Genomic DNA, 22,493 nt, shown 5'->3' on the forward strand with positions numbered 1-22,493 from the left:
GAAAATAAATTTTCCACATAAATGCGACTTATTGGGATATATTCATGATGATTTCTTTCTTTCTTTCTTTTTTTTTAAACTAGTGCAGTTTACAGATATGTTTATGATTTTAAAATTCTGCTTGTACACACTGTCAAAGAAATCCTCTATGAGCAACACTTGTTTTATTTGGGCTGTAGTTTGCAGCGGTTCAGAAGTGTGCTTTATCACAATACAATAATTTGTAATATTTTGCATCTGAATGATGCATGCTTGGGTGGAGTGACTTATAGTAGTGAGGTGGATTGTCCCCGCCCGTATGAACTTGAGTCAGAGAGCGAGAGAGACAGAGAGATGCTGTATTGATCAGCCCATCCTAGTCCCAGGAGAGAAGATTAAAGCTTCAGAAAAGACCTCACGGTAAGCTTTGTTGTTCTCTTCATGCGGGAATCATGAGCTTACAAAAAAAGTATCTTAGGAAATGTTTTCTACTGCAGCAGTTGTGATGGAACTGATGTGGATGCTTTTGACTTTGGCTGCATGCACATCAGCTGAGCCTGAGCAGTACAGCAGAGCAGTGGTGAGTGTGAGATGAATCAATCATCTATTCTGTCTGTAAAATGATAACTTTGCTCACTTTTATATATAATTCATTTGAAAACTACAGTACTATGTTCATTAACGTGAAGAAAATTGATGTTTTAATGAAGTTAACTCCTCAAACAATGCATACATCAACCCAGAATATAATCTAAATCAATTTCAACCAAATGTGAACATTGCTGTGAATTACTTATTTGCATTGGATTATTTAAAACAAAACAGAAGAAACAGATCATTTATAATGTTATAATGGTGGTTGGTGGTTTCCTTATAATAGTACGCTGGTGGTGACATCACATAGGAAAGGGCGAGTTTCAAGATGTTCATCTTTCCTGTTTCAACAGAGATTCATGAACACACTGCACACTTTTTGAAAAAAAAAATTCACCTAGCATCCGAGCCCTTTATTCACTTATACCAAGAACGAATGCCAGTTACGCAATAGTAATCAGGACCAAATGCTGTAATGTCCTAAATCATGTGAGAAAAGCACATATGGAACAGGAAGTGAAATAATGCATTAGCGAAGGAAACATATATTGTTTGTTCCATATAGTTCTATTTTGCTGTGGTAATCATGTTTGGAGGAAACCACACAACCACAGTTCCTCTTTTCTTATTCTTTGTTTTGTACACTACAGGATTGGTTGAGCAGGTATGGATATCTTCCTCCGCCTGACCCACGCACGAGTAAGCTGCAGACCAAAGAGGGCATTGAGAAAGCCATTCGAGTCATGCAGAGATTTGGTGGCGTGCAGGAAACCGGCGTGCTCGGTAAAAGGCTTCTTAAGTGATGCCTCTGACTTCCTGTTAGCTGTTGTGTCACTTTGACGCCACAAACCACGCGAACTTGGTGCGAATTTTGACATCATATGTTTATGGACAGCAAAAGGGCTAAAAATAAATGTCAGCTAAAGTTGGCAGATAACGAGGCGCTCTAAAGAAACTGAAACAACTGAAAGTGAAAAACACATAATCTAAATTCTGACCATTCTAAGCTAGTATTAACTAGAAGAGGTGTGTAATAACGCGTTGTTACATTTCCTTGAGTAATTTTTTTTGAGAGCAGTTTTACTTAGCAATACTATTTACTTTTACTTGAGTAGATTTGTAATGAAAACATATTAGAGTTTTTTTTTTTTTTTTCTTGTCAGCAATGCCAAGAGTAGCTCTACCAATGTCACCAATGAGACCTCGCAAAAATAATCACATGACTCCATTACACCAATCTGACGCTGCAAGCTCGCCGTTTTATGATCACGCCAGCCTGTTCAATCACGTGGCGTCTTTAAAGCATCGTAAAAAATGAAGTCTTTTACATAGATAGCCGCCCCAACATGACTCGAAAGCACAGAGTCAAACCTCTGTGACAGTATTTATTTGGCACCGATTGATCACGGAAAACCGGAGATATGATCCTTTTAATCTCATAATAGTAACAAAGAAAGAACTTTTCACTACTCAAACTAGGAACTATTTTCTCCACCAGAGGGCACGCATGCTCTTTGGATGAACAATGCTTCATTTCTGTCATTTTTTTTCTCGCCGGAATTCACAGCTTTTTTTCCCCCTTTGGCTTAATGTGGTTATCTAATGGTAGTATCATTATAGCTATTAAGCTTGGCGTTATATGATCAAACCAGCCTGTTCAATCACGTGACGTCTTTAAAGCACTGTAAGAAATGAAGTATTTTACATAGAGCGCCGCCTCAACATGACTCGAAAGCGCAGATTTAAAGCTCTCTCACAGTTTTTATTGGCACCGATTGACCACGGAAAAAGGAGATTTGATCCTTTTAATCTCATAATAGTAACAAGGAAGGAACTTTTCACTACTCAAACTAGAAACTATTTTCTCCACCAGAGGGCACTCATGTTCTTTGGACGAACAATGCTTCATTTCTGTCTTTTTCTTCGCCGGAATTCACATCTTTTTTCTTGTTCCTTTGGCTTAATGTGGGGCTTAATGTGGTTATGTAATGGTAGTATCATTGTAGCTATTAAGCTTGGCATTATATGATCACGCCAGCCTGTTCAATCACGTGACGTCTTTAAAGCACTGTAAGAAATTAAGTATTTTACATAGAATGCTGCCCCAACATGACTCGAAAGCGCAGATTTAAACCTTTTTTATTTGCCACCGATTGACCACAGAAAACCGGAGATATGATCCTTTTAATTTCATAATAGTAACAAGGAAAGAACTATTCACTATTCAAACTAGGAACTATTTTCTCCTCTAGAGGGCACTAATGCTCTTTGAACAAATGATGCTTCATTTCTGTCTTTTTTTCTCACCGGAATTCACAGTTTTTTTTTTTTGTTCCTATGGCTTAATGTGGTTATGTAATGGCAGTATCATTGTAGCTATTAAGCTTGGCGTTATATGATCACGCCAGCCTGTTAGCACTGTAAGAATGAAGTATTTTACATAGAGTGCCGCCCTAACATGACTCGAAAGCGCAGATTTAAAGCTCTCTCACAGTTTTTATTTGGCACCGATTGACTACGGAAAACCGAAGATATGATCCTTTTAATTTCGTAATAGTAGCAAGGAAAGAACTATTCACTATTCAAAATAGGAACTATTTTCTCCACTAGAGGGAACTAATGCTCTTTGGATGAACAATGTTTCATTTCTGTCTTTTTTTTTGCTTTTTCTTATAACAGTTCATATAGATAGGTTTGTGCTTGGAGAAAAAGAATACCATTGTTTAAAAAAAATGAAACAAAAATAAGCAGTTACTCACAATGTTCAATACAATTCAATTCAATAAACTTTATGTATCCCTTGGGAGAATTCCCTCAGGGAAATTAGTTTCCGGAGCCCATAACAACACAGCAGCAAGAATAAAAAGTATAAGGTGCAGGATAATAAAAAAAAAAGTGCTCGAGTTAAAGGGATTAAGAAACATGAAATTAATTTTAAAAATGAAATAAGTACAACTTCTACTAATTAAGACGTACAATAAAAGGAATAATAACACCAGGTAGACACTAGCAAAAGGGCCAAGTTACAGAGGTGCTAAAGTGCTAATAGTACAGTGTTGTCCCTCCCCCTCCCACCTAAAGTTGAAGTTGGAGCTTGATAGTTCTTGGGACAAAGGAGTCTCTCAATCTGTTAGTTCTGCACCTCATGTTACTCATTACTTGTGTATTCTTTTCACTGGATACTTTTTTACTTGTGCTTGGGTACTTTTTTGGATGACGACTACTTTTACTTTTACTTGGGTAAAATTATCTTGAAGTAACACAACTCTTACATGTGTACAATTTTTGGCTACTCTACCCACCTCTGTTAACTAGGGACGGGAATTTTGACTAATCTCCCTGACGACTATTCTCAGATTTTATTTGCGACTAGTCGACAGGTCTCTAAGCAAGAAAACTCGCAATTCAGTACACATATTAAATACAAAGTTTAAAATGAAAAGGTTTTGGTGATTTACGAGCTATTTTGGCCCAAACATTCAGGACAAGTTCATTCATTCATTCATTATCCATGCCGCTTTTCCTCACGAGGGTCGCAGAGCCTATCCCAGCTAACTACGGGCAGTAGGCGGGGTACACCCTGAACTGGTTGCCAGCCAATCGGGGGGCACAATGAGACATACAACCATTCACCCACACACTCATACCTACGGACAATTTAGAGTGTCCAATCAGCCTACCATGTATGTTTTTGGGATATGGGAGGAAACTCACGCAGGCATTGGGAGAACATGCAAACCACACAGGAAGGCTGGAGCCCGGGATTGAACCCTTGATCTGACATCTGAGAACTGTGAGGCGTGCCGCCCCCTGTCCACCTCCTGTTTATTTAAATCATATTAATGTGACAAAAATTGACTGAATAAAGGTAAACAATTGAAAGAGAAATACATTCCTGATACATTCGCCATAACTTCCCCAAACTTTGGGACAGTTTACACGGCGACTCTGCGACACAAAGACGCAATGACTGAGTAGCGGAATCACCTCACGTGCATATGGTGTCGGCGAAGACGAAAGATTCTGAATCCTGCCTCCAAAGTGGAAGAATTCAATTGCGGGGGATTGAGGGGGGCTTGCTCCGTATGAATATAAAAAAGCTCCCGCGGCAAGAGACCGCGCCGATAACGTCAGCACTCGTACACATCACATTGGGCGTGTGCAGCGGTGCTACTAAACAATAAAAACAGCAAATATGGCGGAATGTCAGCTTTAATTTACTGTTTTAACAATATTTTTAGATCATATATATTGAATGTTTCCATTTTTGTGTCTTTTTGAACAAAAGAAAAATGCCATTGCTTCGAGTGGGCGGGCATATTTTTTTCTGGGCTGAGGAGCTCGTTGGGAACAAATTACATCATTTGCTGTCGCCTTGTAAATCTGCACTGCCCCCTAGGGCCTGGCATGAACACTACATCGTTTTCATGCAGAATTTTGACATTGTTCGAATGGAGATGGGCCCATATAAATGCAAATTTGAAATTTTTCGTATTCTCGGAGAGTCACCATGTAAACGGCCCCTTTGTGTCCCTGCCCCCTCCTACGGGTGTGTGTGTGTATGTGTGTGTGTGTGTGTGTGTGTGTGGGGGGGGGTTGGGGGCTAGGGGGGGATGAAATTTATCTACCTGACTGCTCAGCCTGTTTACAAAGATGCACAGGCACGAAGACCAAAGCCCCTTTCATACTTATGTAATGCTAAATTTCCGTGTAATATGACGCGGGATTTCCCTGTGTCACGGCTTTCAGACATTGCGAGATGTACCGGGAATTACCCGGGTTGGACACTTTCAGACTTGTCTCGTGTTGGCGACTCGGCGCTCTCTGCGTTGAGGGGAGGGACAGGATTTTATAACCCGGACATTACATCATTTTTGGTCATCGGCATTGGCAACAAAAAACCCACACACTTCCAAAGATGGACGATGAGCTCCCCCTCGGTCCTACGATTCAGTAGCAAATTAATTTCCTTATGTTACGAGTTGAATTTTGCTATTTTTTCCAGTTTGCCATGTTTATAATTGCGATGTTTGCTTACAGCTTTTTGTCTTACTGCAAAGAAACAGAAAATGAGGCCTGCCAAGATATTTACGTCATCAGCCTTCGCGCTGTGACCAGGGAATTAACCGGCTGTTATTATGCATGCTGTAACCCGGTGAAATCCCGGACATTATACTAAAATGTGACCCAGTTAATGTGTCAGTCGACCAGGGAAATTGCTTTCACACATATGGGCTGCCCTTTTAAATCCCGGGATTTAACCGGAGTTCAGCATATCTCTGAAAAGCGCTCAAAATGCATGATGTTGCGTTCAATCAACTAGTAAAATACGAAACGTTTAATTATGAGTCGGCAGTTAAATGATTAAATGACTAGTCGCGCACATTCCAAGAATTAACATCTATCGATCTGTATTCATTCCTACTATATAACGCTGAAGATGATGAAACACTGAAGCTCATGTCAACGCCGCGATGTTCCCTGCCTGATATTGTTGGAAGTGAGGACATGTTGAAGAAGAGGAAGAGGAGGAAAAGATATGCACTGTCGGGACTTAAGTGGGACAAAAGCGATCTCACATGGAGGTATGTTTCAAAATATAATTGGAAATAAAGCTTTTTGACTACACGGTCATCTGCTGGCTCTGGTGGGGCACTATCTTACTTGCCCCTAACGCTAACTCACTTGCAACTGTGACCTTGGCAGCATTCACAGCTACCCTTCACCTACCCGCTCCCGGTTGGACCCCGCCACGGTGGAAAGCATCCTGACACATGCCTTCAATGCCTGGAGTGATGCGACTCCTTTGACTTTCAGCAAGCTACTGAATAGCGGCGCATCGGGTGGCGACATCAGAGTCTCGTTCAACACTTTGCTACATGATGACGGGTATCCCTTTGATGGGCAGGGGGGAACCCTAGCCCACGCCTTCTTCCCTGGCAGGGACGACCTGGCGGGTGACACACACTTTGACGACCATGAGATGTGGAGTTATGGAGGTACAGTGTTTCCCCGCTATATTGCTACTAACATACAGCGGCACTACTGTATTTTGAAATGTACAATACATGCACTATAATTCAGTTGGGTCTGTCTATTATTATTCAGACACGATGGGTCACACAGCTGTCATAAACGGTGGGAGGGCGCATCTTGGGCAGAGGAAGAACAAGTTGATATATATTTTTTTCATAGACTTCACCATCAGTTGACAGGACACGGGGCTTGGGGCCGATCCGTATGGGTCTGATTTTCAAAAACTTAAAATTCATATTCAAATATTTTCAAAACCAAAGCCGCTAGCGACCTATAATCAAAACAGGCACCTCCCTTAGGCATATACAGTGGGGCAAATAAGTATTTAGTCAACCACCAATTGTGCAAGTTCTCCTCCTTGAAAAGATTAGAGAGGCCTGTAATTGTCAACATGGGTAAACCTCAACCATGAGAGACAAAGTGGGAAAAAAAAGAAAATCACATTGTTGGATTTTTAAAGAATTTATTTCCAAATTAGAGTGGAAAATAAGTATTTGGTCACCTACAAACAAGCAAGATTTCTGGCTGTCAAAGAGGTCTAACTTTTTCTGACGAGGCTCCACTGGTTACCTGTATTAATGGCACCTGTTTTAACTCATTATCGGTAAAAAAAGACACCTGTCCACAACTTCAGTGAGTCATACTTCAAACTCCACTATGGCCAAGACCAAAGAGCTGTCGAAGGACATCACAGAAAAAATTGTAGACCTGCACCAGGCTGGGAAGACTGAATCTGCAATAGGTAAAACGCCTGGTGTAAAGAAATCAACTGTGGGAGCAATTATTAGAAAATGGAAGACATACAAGACCACTGATAATCTCCCTTGATCTGGGGCTCCATTCAAGATCTCACCCCGTGGCGTCAAAATGATAACAAGAACGGTGAGCAAAAATCCCAGAACCACATGGGGGGACCTAGTGAATGACCTCCAGAGAGCTGGGACCACAGTAACAAAGGCTACTATCAACAACACAATGCGCCGCCTGGGACTCAAATCCTGCACTGCCAGACATGTCCCCCTGCTGAAGCCAGTACACGTCCAGGCCCGTCTGCGGTTTGCTAGAGAGCATTTGGATGATCCAGAAGAGGACTGGGAGAATGTGTTATGGTCAGATGTAACCAAAATAGAACATTGTGGTAGAAACACAGGTTCTCGTGTTTGGAAGAGAAAGAATACTGAATTACATCCGAAGAACACCATGCCCACTGTGAAGCATGGGAGTGGAAACATCATGCTTTGGGGCTGTTTTTCTGCAAAGGGACCAAGGTGACTGATCTGTGTAAAGGAAAGAATGAATGGGGCCATGTATCGAGAGAATTTGAGTGGAAATCTCCTTCCAACAGCAAGGGCATTGAAGATGAGACATGGCTGAGTCTTTCAGCATGACAATGATCCCAAACACACGGCCAGGGCAACAAAGGAGTGGCTTCGTATGAAGCATTTCAAGGTCCTGGAGTGGCCTAGCCAGTCTCCAGTTTTTAACGCCACAGAAAATCTGTGGAGGGAGTTGAAAGTCCATGTTGCCCAACAACAGACCCAAAACATCACTGCTCTAGAGGAGATCTGCATGGAGGAATGGGCCAAAATACCAGCAATAGTGTATGAAAAGCTTGTGAAGAGTTACCGAAAACGTTTGTCCTCCGTTATTGCCAACAAATGGTACATAACAAAGTATTGAGATGAACTTCTGGTATTGACCAAATACTTATTTTCCACCATGATTTGCAAATAAATTATTTAAAAATCAAACAATGTGATTTTCTGTTTTTTTTTTTTCTTCCACATTCTGTCTCCCATGGTTGAGGTTTACCCATGTTGACAATTACAGGCCTCTCTAATATTTTCAAGTGAGAGAACTTGCACAATTAGTGGTTAACTAAATATTTATTTTCCCCACTGTATGAGTCTCCATGAGCAGCAACATAAAAAAATTCTAAGTTTGTTCCCTAATAAAATCCTGATTATTTTTCTATACAAGTATAACAAAATTTGAAATGCCCGTAAAATTCTCAAATTTTACGCTAGATGCATAAAAATCACAAATGCAGAGATAATCACCAATATTTTCAGGATCAATAGCAGTATTTAACATATCATATACGTTTTTGACCAAAAGAGCAACTTAAATCTTTTTTGATTTTTCAATTTTTAGGTTTTCAACAGCTAATAAATCAGTCAATTTTCACATCAGAAACTTAATACTTGAGGAAAGTATGCAGAATCATATTAATTATAATCAACAATGGCAAAACTTGCGTTTTTCAATACACAATCACAACTTATATAGGTTGAATTTCGCACAGATACAAAATCCAACATGGAGGCCATCATGAAACAAAGAGCTTTTTTAGTTGAAAATTCTTATAAATAAATGCTTAAATTGCAGGATATCTATAGATATCAACGTAAAACAGTCTACATTCTTGGTTAAAAGCAAAAAACGGACAGTTATCGCTCATTTTACGTAAATATTTCAAGCAAAAGGTATGGTATTGTGTAATCCAACAGGGCGGGCGTCACAAAACAAAGAACTTTTTATGTTGAAAATATTATTAATTAAATGCTTAAATCGCAGAATTGCTATAGATATGAACGTAAAACAGTTGGTTAAGATAGGTAACTACTTGGTTAAGATAAAAAAATGGGCAGTTATCATGCGTTAATTTTACGTAAATATTTCAAGCCAAAGTTACACTAATTTTATCCATTGATTTTTTTTTTCACAACATTTCAAAGTGCACGTTTCGTGCTAATTTATATAATAATTACCTTGAATCCTCGACAAAATCACTCTTGAGACCCTCCTGCCTGCTTGTATGCAGTAAAACCTTTGTCGTATTTCCATCTAAATCCGGCATTAAAAGGCAGCATGTGTTTGAGTTTATCACAGTGGTTCTGCCAGGGTCGGCTCCTTACGGGAAGGCATGACGCAATGTCTGTGGAAGCTGCCATGTCAACTGATGGTGGAGTCTATGATTTTTTTATTCAACGGTCAGGAAATGCCCTCAAAATCATTCATTAAAATTATGAAGTGCATTAAATCAGACACAAATAATTGCTGCCATCACCAGGCGTCGCCATCACCACAGGAACCAACAGGTCCCCATTCATTGAAAGATCCAAGAAGTTTTATATTGTATAAGCAATTGGTTAAAAATGCCCCCACATCCATCTAAATTGCGAACGTTGTAATGGGTTTCATAAGAAAATCAGTAGAGTAATTGTACTCTAATGTTGACTAATAGCCAATTTCTCTTACAGGGGACAGCGGCCGCAGCACTGACTTGTTCACAGTTGCAGTGCATGAGTTTGGCCACGCACTGGGCCTATCACATTCCTCCTCAGACCCCTCCATTATGAGGCCGTATTACCAGGGTCCCGTGGGAGACATCCCCAACTACAAACTGGCTGTGGACGACAGACTGGCCATTCAGCAGCTTTATGGTCAGTCACTGCAAAGCATGAGTGCTTTCATCTTGATCTCTTAGCTATCCCTTGAGTCATGGATGATGGTCTACAAGAGGAAGCCTAGTTACGATGCGCATCGTCTGCTGCAGGTGTTGCGTGTGATTGTGTCAGGGAGCCTCTGTTTTATTGCAGTTATTTACGGTTTCAGCATTTTTCTTGGGTGATGTTGGTCCTGTCTGTAATTTTAGATTCTACTCTTCTATTTTATATCCATTTCAGTAAACTAGTTCAACTTCCTCTTTGTGTATATTTTTATTTTTTACACGTGCCTGATAGCCACTTCTTATGTGTCGCAACGTTTGGAATAATACCGAAGAACTGTTTCATGACCACAAATCATCACCAACTTGATCATGCGTCATTTTGATGACACCTTGTGATTACTTTCCACATATGACAGCAATTTATCGTAAAAAAAAAAAAAAAAAAATCTCACACCTCATTTGGATGTGTACCGATTGTAAGTCTTCGTTAGTTCTTGCGAACTTCAGCAAACATAATCCACAGCCACGTCAAGGCTCTTTTTTAAATGACAAGTGTCTACATCCTGTGTGAAAACACGTTCTTCAACATTGCTCATTTACAGGCACCAAGGATGATGACAAACAAGGTGGTGTTGATCCCAACCTTCCTCGTTTGCCCAGTACTCCTCCAACCAGACGGAGAAGGCCGTGAGTTAAACAATCGTCGACACAATTGCAGCTACTCATTTGCCATGGTGTCATGGTAGCTAGCCATCTGGACACAAGTTGGGGGTCTGATCAACCCCGGCTGGGTCACCTGGAGGAGGGTGGATGATGTTGAAACACCCAAAACACCCAATGATTCCAGGAACATCACTGATGATGAGCCCAGATGCATCAGTAGATGTATGTACACAGCATTACAGTGATCCCTTGCTACTTTGCGCTTCAAACTTGGCGCCCTCAGTCCGTCAAGGATATTTTTTTAAAAAAAAAAAACAAAACAAAAAAAAAACAGATGAGCTGTCCTGAGCTGATCACATAGCCTCACTCTCCCTCCCTCCCTTCCCAGCTCGTCCTTGGTCAGGCAGTGAGTGCATTGGAGTTACTTATTAAAGTTCCCAATGATTGACAAATGTTTGATGTTACCAGAGAACCGAGATTCAAAGCGCCGCATGCGTCAATCATTGTTTAGCTTGTTAAACAGCTGCTGGGGCAACTCACTGCGTGTAAGTAAGCAGCTTTGGATTTGAGTGGACTCACTCAATGAAGCATTTATTGAAGCCAGGCATTTTTCTGCTTTATTCCTGTTGAAAAACAATTTGGTGGGACAGGAACATGTTTAAAACGTATAATTATTACATCTGAAGTGTTTAAAAACCATTTATTAAAATTCATATATACTTTTTTTCAATTATATTTTGGGGAAAAAAGTGAAAAAACATGTCATATATATATATATATATATATATATATATATATATATATATATATATATATATATATGTATGTATTTCCAACGCTAAATCTGAATAAATACATTGAACGGAGAAAACAAAACTGCTGTGAGGGAGGCCCTACTTCGCGGTTTTTCACTTATCGCAGTGGGTTCTGGTCCCCATTAATCGCGAAAAACGATGGATCACTATTCTTAAAATTTAGCTTACCTGACACTCAACATCATTTAACTTTTCAGATCATATCCTTGTTAAAATATATGTATAAAATGCTTTAGATTAATAAAAAAAGTCAGAATTTACTATAAAATAACATGACATTTACAAAATACGAGTGGTAACTACTATTATTTCAAGAAAATTCTCGCGAAATTATTTGATCATAGAATTCATAATGTATTGATGGGACACAGGGCGCGGGGCCGATTCATAGGGGGCCTATCTCCATCAAAGCTGACCGAGTGGATACACAGACAAAGAGCTTTTTCCGTTGAAAATTCCAATAAATAAATGCTTAAATCCCTGAACTCTGTATAGATATGGACATAAAACAGTCTCGGTTCTTAGATTAAAGCAAAAAAAATCGTACAGGTAGCATTAATTTTACGTAAATATTGCGAACAATGAGGCTAGTCAGTAAGGAAATTAGCGGCCGCCATGTATAAACAAAGAGCTTTATCCTTTGAAAATCCTTGTGAATAAATGCTTAAATCCCTGAATTCTTCATAGATATGGACGTAAGACAGTCTCGATTCTTGGTTAAAAGCAAAGAAATCATGCAGGTAGCATTTATTTTACGTAAATTTTGCGAACTAAGATGCTTGTCAGTAAGGAAATTAGCGGCCGCCATATGTAAACCAAGAGCTTTTCTAGTGAAAATACTCGTGAATAAATACTTAAATCTCTGAATTTATATGTGCGTAAAACAGTCTAGATTCTTGGTTAAAAGCACAAAAAAAAAAAAACATGCAGATAGCATTTATTTTACGTAAATATTGCGTAAACGTAAGTATAAGGCCAATGCTGTAGCGGCTAATTTCTTTTTTTTTCACGTTTCAAAATGCATGCATGGTACGAAAAATGTAATAATTACCTTGAATCCTCGAACAAATCACTCCTGAGGCAATCCTGCCTGTCTGTATGCAGTACAACTTTCGTAGTTTTTCAACCTAAATCCGACATTAGATCGCTGCATGTGACCGATTGCTAATAAATGAAGTGGAGTGTTGGACGGCCCCCTTCGGGAAGGCGTGACGCAGTGAATGGGGATTGTGTCATTTCAATACATAGTGAAGTCTATGATTTGATTGATAATGATAACCTGAATTGGCTCTTGGTTGTTGATCTTGCGTCCTCTTGGGAATATCTTGCAAACTACAGTACTTGAACGTGTTCCATGTCTGCTCTTCCAGGTCTGACCCTTCTGTCCATGACCGCTGTCAGGGGGGATTTGATGCCGTGGCCAACATTAGAGGGGAGGTGTTCTTCTTCAAAGGTGACGATAAAACCTCAAATTTCTCAAAATGTCGTCTCCTCAAACTTGAAATTAATTCCCGTCCTCTTCTGGGCAAAGGTGCTAATTTCTGGAGGACCACGCGAGATGGATCACTGGTGTCGCTCAACCCAGCTCAGATAAAAAATTTCTGGATTGGCCTTCCTCCAGGGACGAATAAGATTGACGCTGTATACGAGCGGAAGAGTGACAACAGCATCATTTTCTTTATTGGTGAGAAAACTGACTGGAAATGGCATAAGCAAGACGTCACTTTTGCTCATTAGTATTCATGACGTTAGCAATTGCGGTTAGGCCGGTCAACCTCCCGTTTGTCCTTAATAGCAAATGAATGGAAATAGTGTACGAACGAGATGTTTACTGAGATAAACCTACCAATTCTGTCCAAAAATGATGTCCCTAGTGCCAAAAGCACTGGTAAAGATGTGGAAGAACATACAAATGTTCAGTTAAAGAGATGGCTGGAGTGTCGAGGGCTGAAAAAGAAGAGCCGACCTGATCCAGAGTTAGCTTTTTTATCGACACCTTTTTCTTGTGTGCATTGCCTTACGCCACGGACAATGATATTCTCCTGTTTCAACAATCTGTCCTTTACCACCATATGCCCCGTCTTTCTTTTATATAATATCCTCTGGTCGTCTTACGTCGCTGACCGTTCTTGGGTGCAATTTACATTGCAATTTTTGTGTAGCGATCGCAAATGCTATACAGTGACGGCCAACGAACACTTTTGATTTTTTCATTAACAACACATCTTAATTCTATTCTATTCTAAATTTATTCACACTTCCCCTTTACTAAAGTTGTTTTTTTTACAACAGAAAAGGTAACAGTGGCAGTCAGATACCATTTTCATTTTTTTCAGGTCATTCAATGTCAGAAAAGCAGCACGGCAAAAATAGCATGGCTAATAAACGAGTAAAAATATCAAAATGGCATACCTCTTCGTCCTCTGTCGGACCATGGCCTCCAACAAAATGTTTACTACATATGAAATGTGAATGGCTTCACCTTGCTGACGTTAAACTGGTCTTTTGGACGTCTGCGCAAGTTCACCCATTCTTCACATTTTTTCCTCCAAGTTTTTGGTTTCGGTAAACGTATGAAGAAAACATCCTTCATATGTTGTAATGTCTAAAGTCATTTTTACAAGTTCCATAGCAGCAGTGTTTGATTGACATGTTCATTTTTTGAAAGATTACCGGAAAAACCAAGCAGAAATAAAATAGTTTGTATGCGAGGGCGTGTCTATAATAATAATGATAATATAATAATATAATAAAAATAGCATTAGTGCGGTACGCTATTGGAAGGAAGTTGAGTCCCTACCTAAAGTGAAGTCATGTCAACATTTTAGGCAATTAAACTTATCACAAACTGTTGACATTTTACATTTCATTTAGCCTGAATGTTTCTTAAATAATATCAAACATTATAAAATGCTGGAACAAACTTTACAAACATTAGTTGGACTCAAAATGTTGGCACTTGCTAATATGGCTTCGCTTAGAAACACATGGCACCAATTTATTTCAGTACTAAACATATGCACACACTTATACAAACTTTACATAATTCACAACACAAGCTGTTACTGTCATTATTTATTATTTTAGTGTCCTATTTGGTTTATATGAGAGAAATATCTACATTTAAACAACGTGTAGGAGCCTAAATAATGGTTTAGTTAATTATTCACGTTCATGGTAATTTATTTATTTGATTTCATGGAACAGGCTTGTGAAATCATGTTTTGGCGATGTATGCGTAAGGAGCTTTGTGGGCGGGCTGTTGCGTTAAGAATGAAGCCGGAGAAAGCCACACAGTTTTTTGACCTCTCTATCGATCTCTTTACATACCTGGCAACCCGAGGCCGTTGGCAATCTTACAAATAGTGACGGATGCCCTTACAAATTGGTAACTAATCTTACGTTTTATATAGCGTGCAATATGATAGAAAAATATAACTCAATTTTTAAAATAATATGAATTTATTGGTAATATTGTCACATATAGCAATCAAAGAACAGTCAACATCTTTAGTTACATCATGATTACTAAAATTTAATATTGACTTTTGTTATAATTGTATGAAGCACTTTTGGCAATTTCTATCATGTCTTTTGATGGCTGCACTTCATGGCTCGCAATTCAGTTTGACTTGAAGGTAGTTCTTTAGTGTGTCCGATTATAAATGAAAAAGGTCAATTGATAAAATTAACTTACCGATGGAATCTTTGAAACAGGGAACATTTCTTTTGCTAATTCTGAGAAGTGATCAGCAATAGTTGCGGGCAAATTGTGTTCGGCAACAAATTGGCAGAATAAAATCTCCGTTTTCGTCGCTTTTCATTCTGCACAATTCATCTTTATGACCAGTGTCATCTTTCTTTAAAGAAAAAAAAAGTAATTACTCCCAGTTACAAATTACTTCTCCCAAAAAGTAATTGAGTTAGTAACTCAGTTAGCTGAAAGTAAGAAAAATTAGTTACTTGGAAAAGTAACTGGTGTTAACTTTCATGTTTTTTTTTTTCCCTTTTAAAAAAAAAAAAAAAAAAAAAAAAACATAGTTACCTTTGCTATGATTGGAAGTCATTTAATGTTGTGAATCAGCTGTTAAAGTTGTTAAAATTACAAAAACCTTTTACAAAGATTTTGCCGATTTAGGAGTATTTTAGATAAAAAGTTACTTAAGTTCGCTAGGAAGGTTCACAGAGCCTTTCTGAATAGCCTACTGCTTTAAAATGGCGGCTGTTCACTAACACCGGCGAGTCTGTCATTTCGCATGTAGCTCTATTTGCATGTGCAATCTAGTGTAGCATCATGTGGGCGTAGTTTGTAGGCTATCGGCTACAGTCAGGTATTATTACAGCCACCTAGCCTAGCATCGCGTTTGTAACGGAGTCACAACTCCCTCTTTCCCACTCCCGCTCTTCTCTCACCGTGTCTTCGACTTTTCTCACGTCATTCAACCAGCGTAGTAACGCATAGTAACGCACATGGTCTTGTTGCCGAAACGGTGACAAAATCCAAACGGAGAAAAAAAAAAGTAATGCACGAAAGACGTACATATTTTGAACGGCGTACACATTCAAAACTCACTTGTACAAATTACGCCGAAACCGTACAACTTGACAGGTATGTCTTTATGTTTTTGGATTTAACTCTCAAGTGGAATATTTTTCGTTTCCTCCTTCTCTCGGTTTGCTCTTTTGTTTACGCTTTTGTTGGATTAAACGAATGAACTCAGAACGAGCAGCGTGAGAGTCTATTTTGGCCGATGTCCAACAGGCTGGTAAGGAAAACAAGGAAAGAGAGCGTCGAGCTGGGCTTTTTACGCTTTCGAACCTACACAACGACTCTCCAACCCCTATTGTACTTTATACATGCTAACATCTAGCTAGCCTTGACAATATCATGCGACAATTTTTTTCATATACTGTACAGTTACAATATATAATTTTTAGGGCTGTCAAAATTATTGCGTTAACGGGCGGTAATTAATTTTTTAAATTAATCACGTTAAAATATTTGACGCAATTAACGCAGATGCCCCGCTCAGACACATTTAAATGACTGTATAGTGAAATGCCCACTTGTTAATTGTGTTTTGTGGAGTTTTGCTGCCCTCTGCTGGCGCTTGAGTGCAACTGATTTTATAGGCTTCAGCACCCATGAGCATTGTGTAAGTAATTATTGACATCAACAATGGCGGGCTACTAGTTTATTTTTTGATTGAAAATTTTACAAATTTTATTAAAACGAAAACATTAAGAGGGGTTTTAATATAAAATTTCTATAACTTGTGCAAACATTTATCTTTTAAGAACTACAAGTCTTTCTATCCATGGATCGCTTTAACAGAATGTTAATAATTTTAATACCATCTTGTTGATTTATTGTTATAATAAACAAATACAGTCCTTATGTACCGTATGTTGAATGTATATATCCATCTTGTGTCTTATCTTTCCATTCCAACAATAATTTACAGAAAAAAATGGCATTTTTATAGATGGTTTGAATTGCGATTAATTGCGATTAATTATGATTAATTTATTTTTAAGCTGTAAATAACTCGATTAAAAATGTTAATCCTTTGACAGCCCTAATAATTTTTAATTAAATGGAACATTACCAACATGCAATATGCAATCATAAAAAGTCCAAGTCACTAATGCATGCAATAATCACACAAAAGTAAAGAAAATCTTTTTGGCCAGTATGAAACTTATACAAACAGTTGGTTGTTCTGCTGTGGCAATAAATTAGAATTAAGTGAAGAAAAAAAATCAACCTTAAATATAAACGAGAAAGTTCAAACAATTTGAATTACAAAAAAATTAAAGTATCAAATGACAGCTTGGTACTTTATTTAGTGTCCTTAATATAATGAATGATAATAAATATTAAATGTAGTGTTCTTAAAACTTTATTTTGTGTACTTTTGGATGTCTTTATGCTACAGGATCCCAGTACTGGGTCTTCAAGGACACAGTGGCCATGAGCGGGTATCCTCGCCCGCTCTCTGAATGGGGAATGAAACGGAAGAGCGGAGTTGTAGTGGACAGGGTGGACGCCGCCTTCATTTGGGCTCATAACGGAAAGACCTACCTCTTCAGCCAAGGCGAGTTTTGGCGGTTCGACGAGAGCCGCAAAGGCCAGCAGATGACCAGGCAGCCGGAGTCAGGTTACCCTCGTGACAACAGCCTCTGGACCGGAGTTCCGTCCCACATGGATGACATCATTAGCTGGGGCGAAGGTAACATCACTGACAGCCTGACTAAACCAGTGGTTCCCATTTATTTTAGCGTGATGGAATTCTCTGCTATAGGTACTGTTTGACACATTGATGGAGAAGATGTGATTAATATCGAGATGGAATCTTTGTGTCTGACGTCAGTGTATTCTCTCTGTTCTGTTTGTACACATTCCAGTCAAGAGATAAAAGCATAACTAACATGTCACATACTATAGGTGGAAAGCAGAAAGATGGGTTAAAGTTTACCAAAGCAATCATCTACAAAGACTTAAATGGAACAATTAGTGATAATAAGGCCTCATTTGAGCAAACTCCCATTTTTGTAAAACCAAGAAAGGCCAATACTGGAGCAATTGTCTTCCAGGTTGCAATAACATTCCCTGCATCCAGTCTTGTATATCCAATCATCGGGCGACTATTTGTCCTTAGGTGATGCCTACTTCTTCAAAGACAACAATTATTGGGTGCTCTCAAGCGGCGGATTGGACCAAGACGTCGTGGAACCAAAATCCATCGCTATGGACTGGCTCCGTTGTCCCGCCCCTCCTCCAACCATCGTTCCAGGTAGTCCCCACGACCCACACAGATGCCGCTGTGACCTCAAAGGCTCGTCTTCATCTCTGACGAGTAACTGGCTCCTGCTGTCTGTTTTACTAGTTGTTAAGGTAATTATTAACAAAACAGAAAGTTGAATTTTGCAGCTGTTTGTGTTAGACTTTCCTGAATCAGCAAAATGTCAACTATTTTATTTATCTTAATGAGCTACAGAACAAGTAGTGAAAGAATATAAATTCAGATAATTAAACCTGGAAGTGAATGATCATATTGCAGTACTATTGATGGCGATAGATATCCAAATCTATTTGAACTAGGAGTGTCTGACAGCGAATGATTGCTGCCAGGCAAAGAATGAGTTAATATTTCTTGTCTCAACTGTATATAACAATGTCATTTTAAATCATACTTTCCCCCTACTTTTAAAAACAAACACAATGTCTGAAAATATTTTGTATATGCCATAGTTGGAATGAGAGTGACAATCAAAACCAAGCAACAATGGCGCGATTGTTAATTGTTATTATTCTTGGAAGTCATTCTGTTATGTTACATGGATCATGAATGCAGTCATTAAAAAGAAATGGAACAAGTTTTAAGTTGTATCTCATTATGTCACATTTTGAATTACAGAATATCCAACAAAAAGATTTATTGTGTGATAACTTTGCTCGTACAAGACATTGACAAGAATCAGCAGAGGTGGGTAGAGTGGACAAAAATTTTACTTAAATAAGAGTAATGTTACTTCAAAATAATATTACTCTAGTAAGAGTAAAAGTAGTCATCCAAAAAATGTACTCAAGTACAAGTGAAAAAGTATCCAGTGAAAAGAATACTCAAGTATTGAGTAACATTTTGAGTAACTGCTTATTTTTGTTTGATTTTATTTTAAACAATGGTATTTTTTTTCTCTCAGCACCCAATATCTATGTGAAATGTTGTTTTAATGATACTGTACAATAACCCATTACATAACCACATTAAACCAAATAAATAAAAAATAAAAAACATAACTAAATAAAGAAAAACAGTAGTGAAGCATTATACATCCAAAGAGCATGAGTGCCCTGCCCTCTAGTGGAGAAAATAGTTCCTAGCTTGAATAGTGAATACTGTAGTTCCTTCATAGTTACTATTATGAAATTAAAAGGATCATATCTCCAGTTTTCCATGGTCAATCGGTGCCAAATAAAAACTGGGAGAGAGTTTTAAATCCGCGCTTTGGATTCATGTTGAGGGCAGCGCTCGATCTCAAATACTTTATTTGTTACGGTGCTTTAAAGACGGGTGATTGAACAGGCTTGCATGATCATAAAACAGCAAGCTTGCATCTGATTGGTGTAGTGGAGTCATGTGATTACTGTTGCGACGTCTCATTGGTGAAATTAGTAGCGCTGCTCTTGGCAATAGCCTCGCAAGCAAAAAAATAAATAAATATAATATGTAGAATAAAGAGGAAAAATGTAACGACTCTTGTGTAGCCCAAAGTAGCGGAGTAAGTAGCGTTTTTTTTCTTCACAAATCTACTCAAGTAAAAGTTAAATGTATGACTTAGTAAAACTACTCTTTCTTATAAAGTTACTCAAGTAAATGTAACAGAGTACAGGGTTTCCCCTAGGATTTTTTTGAAGCTGTGTTGGTGAGCTGCATCAGAGTCGGACAGCTTCACCATGACAAAATTGCATCATAGCATGACAAATGAGATTTTTTTTTCACATTTTCTCCCAAGAAGAACAATAACAAAGATCTATTTGAAATATTTCATTAGCCAGGCTAATGTCGTAGCTCTCAGCTACAGTACATGTACAGTGCCTTGCAAAAGTTTTCGGCCCCCTTGAACCTTGCAACCTTTCGCCACATTTCAGGCTTCAAACATAAAGATATAAAATTTTAATTTTTTGTCAAGAATCAACAACAAGTGGGACACAATCGTGAAGTGGAACAAAATTTATTGGATAATTTAAACTTTTTTAACAAATAAAAAACTGAAAAGTGGGGCGTGCAATATTATTCGGCCCCCTTGCGTTAATACTTTGTAGCGCCACCTTTTGCTCCAATTACAGCTGCAAGTCGCTTGGGGTATGTTTCTATCAGTTTTGCACATTGAGAGACTGACATTCTTGCCCATTCTTCCTTGCAAAACAGCTCGAGCTCAGTGAGGTTGGATGGAGAGTGTTTGTGAACAGCAGTCTTCAGCTCTTTCCACAGATTCTCGATTGGATTCAGGTCTGGACTTTGACTTGGCCATTCTAACACCTGGATACGTTTATTTTTTAACCATTCCATTGTAGATTTGGCTTTATGTTTTGGATCATTGTCCTGTTAGAAGATAAATCTCCGTCCCAGTCTCAGGTCTTGTGCAGATACCAACAGGTTTTCTTCCAGAATGTTCCTGTATTTGGCTGCATCCATCTTCCCGTCAATTTCAACCATCTTCCCTGTCCCTGCTGAAGAAAAGCAGGCCCAAACCATGATGCTGCCACCACCATGTTTGACAGTGGGGATGGTGTGTTCAGGGTGATGAGCTGTGTTGCTTTTACGCCAAACATATCGTTTTGCATTGTGGCCAAAATGTTCAATTTTGGTTTCATCTGACCAGAGCACCTTCTTCCACATCTTTGGTGTGTCTCCCAGGTGGCTTGTGGCAAACTTTAAACAAGACTTTTTATGGATATCTTTGAGAAATGCCTTTCTTCTTGCCACTCTTCCATAAAGGCCAGATTTGTGCAGTGTACGACTGATTGTTGTCCTATGGACAGACTCTCCCACCTCAGCTGTAGATCTCTGCAGTTCATCCAGAGTGATCATGGGCCTCTTGGCTGCATCTCTGATCAGTTTTCTCCTTGTTTGAGAAGAAAGTTTGGAAGGACGGCCGGGTCTTGGTAGATTTGCAGTGGTCTGATGCTCCTTCCATTTCAACATGATGGCTTGCACAGTGCTCCTTGAGATGTTTAAAGCTTGGGAAATCTTTTTGTATCCAAATCCGGCTTTAAACTTCTCCACAACAGTATCTCGGACCTGCCTGGTGTGTTCCTTGGTTTTCATAATGCTCTCTGCACTTTAAACAGAACCCTGAGACTATCACAGAGTAGGTGCATTTATACGGAGACTTGATTACACACAGGTGGATTCTATTTATCATCATCGGTCATTTAGGACAACATTGGATCATTCAGAGATCCTCACTGAACTTCTGGAGTGAGTTTGCTGCACTGAAAGTAAAGGGGCCGAATAATATTGCACGCCCCACTTTTGTTTTTTATTTGTTAAAAAAGTTTAAATTATCCAATAAATGTTGTTCCACTTCACGATTGTGTCCCACTTGTTGTTGATTCTTGACAAAAAAATTAAATTTCATATCTTTATGTTTGAAGCCTGAAATGTGGCGAAAGGTTGCAAGATTCAAGGGGGCCGAATACTTTTGCAAGGCACTGTATATCGTCCCTACCAATATTGAGACCAAACCTACACCCCTATATAAGTATAACTCCATTTACCATTTGTAATGGACCCATGTTAAGGAGTAGGGGAAATTCTACTTGCCGTTACAGTTAAGAGTAACGAGTTTTACTAGTTTCGGTGAGAAGGTGAATAGTTTTTCTTGATGTTGTTCATGAACTACATTTCTCCACATCAACACACATCGAGATACCATTTAGCTAAGCAAGGAGAGGTATGAGAGCCGTTTTTCGAGTATCCCAGAGCTCGCGAAACTTGAAAAAAAGCGCATTTATCAAGGCTTCGTCAGCCGTGATTGCGTATATCCGCCTGCCGAAACAGCATAATTGCACAGTATTTAAGTACGCCTGCCCCTCTGCAATTGAATGCGTTGTTGTCGTTAGCCTGAAATGTTTGGGCCCCGCCTCTTGGCGCAAATTCATTCAAACTCTCCACTCTGTCCAAGAAGGGCGCCCACTGCTGACTTTCACCGAAAAGTCCGATCCAAAATACTGTGATGCCTCGGATGGGGGGAAGAAGGAGAGGAGTCCGTATTGGCTTACCCACTTTATTGTGGCAATAATAATAAAGAAAAACAAGAACAAAACAACAGCGGGCTGCCGCGACATGCGAACGCTATCTCTCGTTATCTCGCCCATTCTCCTTCTCTCTTTCTTCTATGTCACAGCCGTCTCTTAAGGGGGCCGCGCTAGAGTTACGGAC

The 22,493-nt window shown here is 39.1% G+C and overlaps 1 protein-coding gene across 3 annotated transcripts; it reads left to right on the forward strand.

The window, feature by feature from the left end:
• Positions 1 to 322: 322 nt before the first annotated feature.
• Positions 323 to 18,913, forward strand: mmp25b (matrix metallopeptidase 25b). 3 transcript variants are annotated; one of them, XM_057825228.1, is made up of 11 exons: positions 323 to 399; positions 477 to 559; positions 1,224 to 1,356; positions 6,014 to 6,158; positions 6,280 to 6,572; positions 9,873 to 10,055; positions 10,666 to 10,750; positions 12,912 to 12,994; positions 13,073 to 13,225; positions 17,481 to 17,774; positions 18,204 to 18,913. In XM_057825228.1, exons 2-11 carry the CDS (start codon positions 485 to 487, stop codon positions 18,464 to 18,466), a joined length of 1,707 nt encoding a protein of 568 aa, XP_057681211.1. In that variant the 5' UTR covers positions 323 to 399; positions 477 to 484; the 3' UTR covers positions 18,467 to 18,913. The 3 variants fall into 3 exon arrangements, with proteins under 3 accessions (XP_057681211.1, XP_057681212.1, XP_057681210.1); XM_057825229.1 differs by having other exon boundaries at positions 480 to 559; XM_057825227.1 differs by having other exon boundaries at positions 336 to 399; positions 458 to 559.
• The last annotated feature ends 3,580 nt before the right edge of the window (positions 18,914 to 22,493 follow it).

This window comes from Corythoichthys intestinalis, chromosome 21 (assembly GCF_030265065.1).
Source record: "Corythoichthys intestinalis isolate RoL2023-P3 chromosome 21, ASM3026506v1, whole genome shotgun sequence".
NCBI lineage: Eukaryota > Metazoa > Chordata > Actinopteri > Syngnathiformes > Syngnathidae > Corythoichthys > Corythoichthys intestinalis.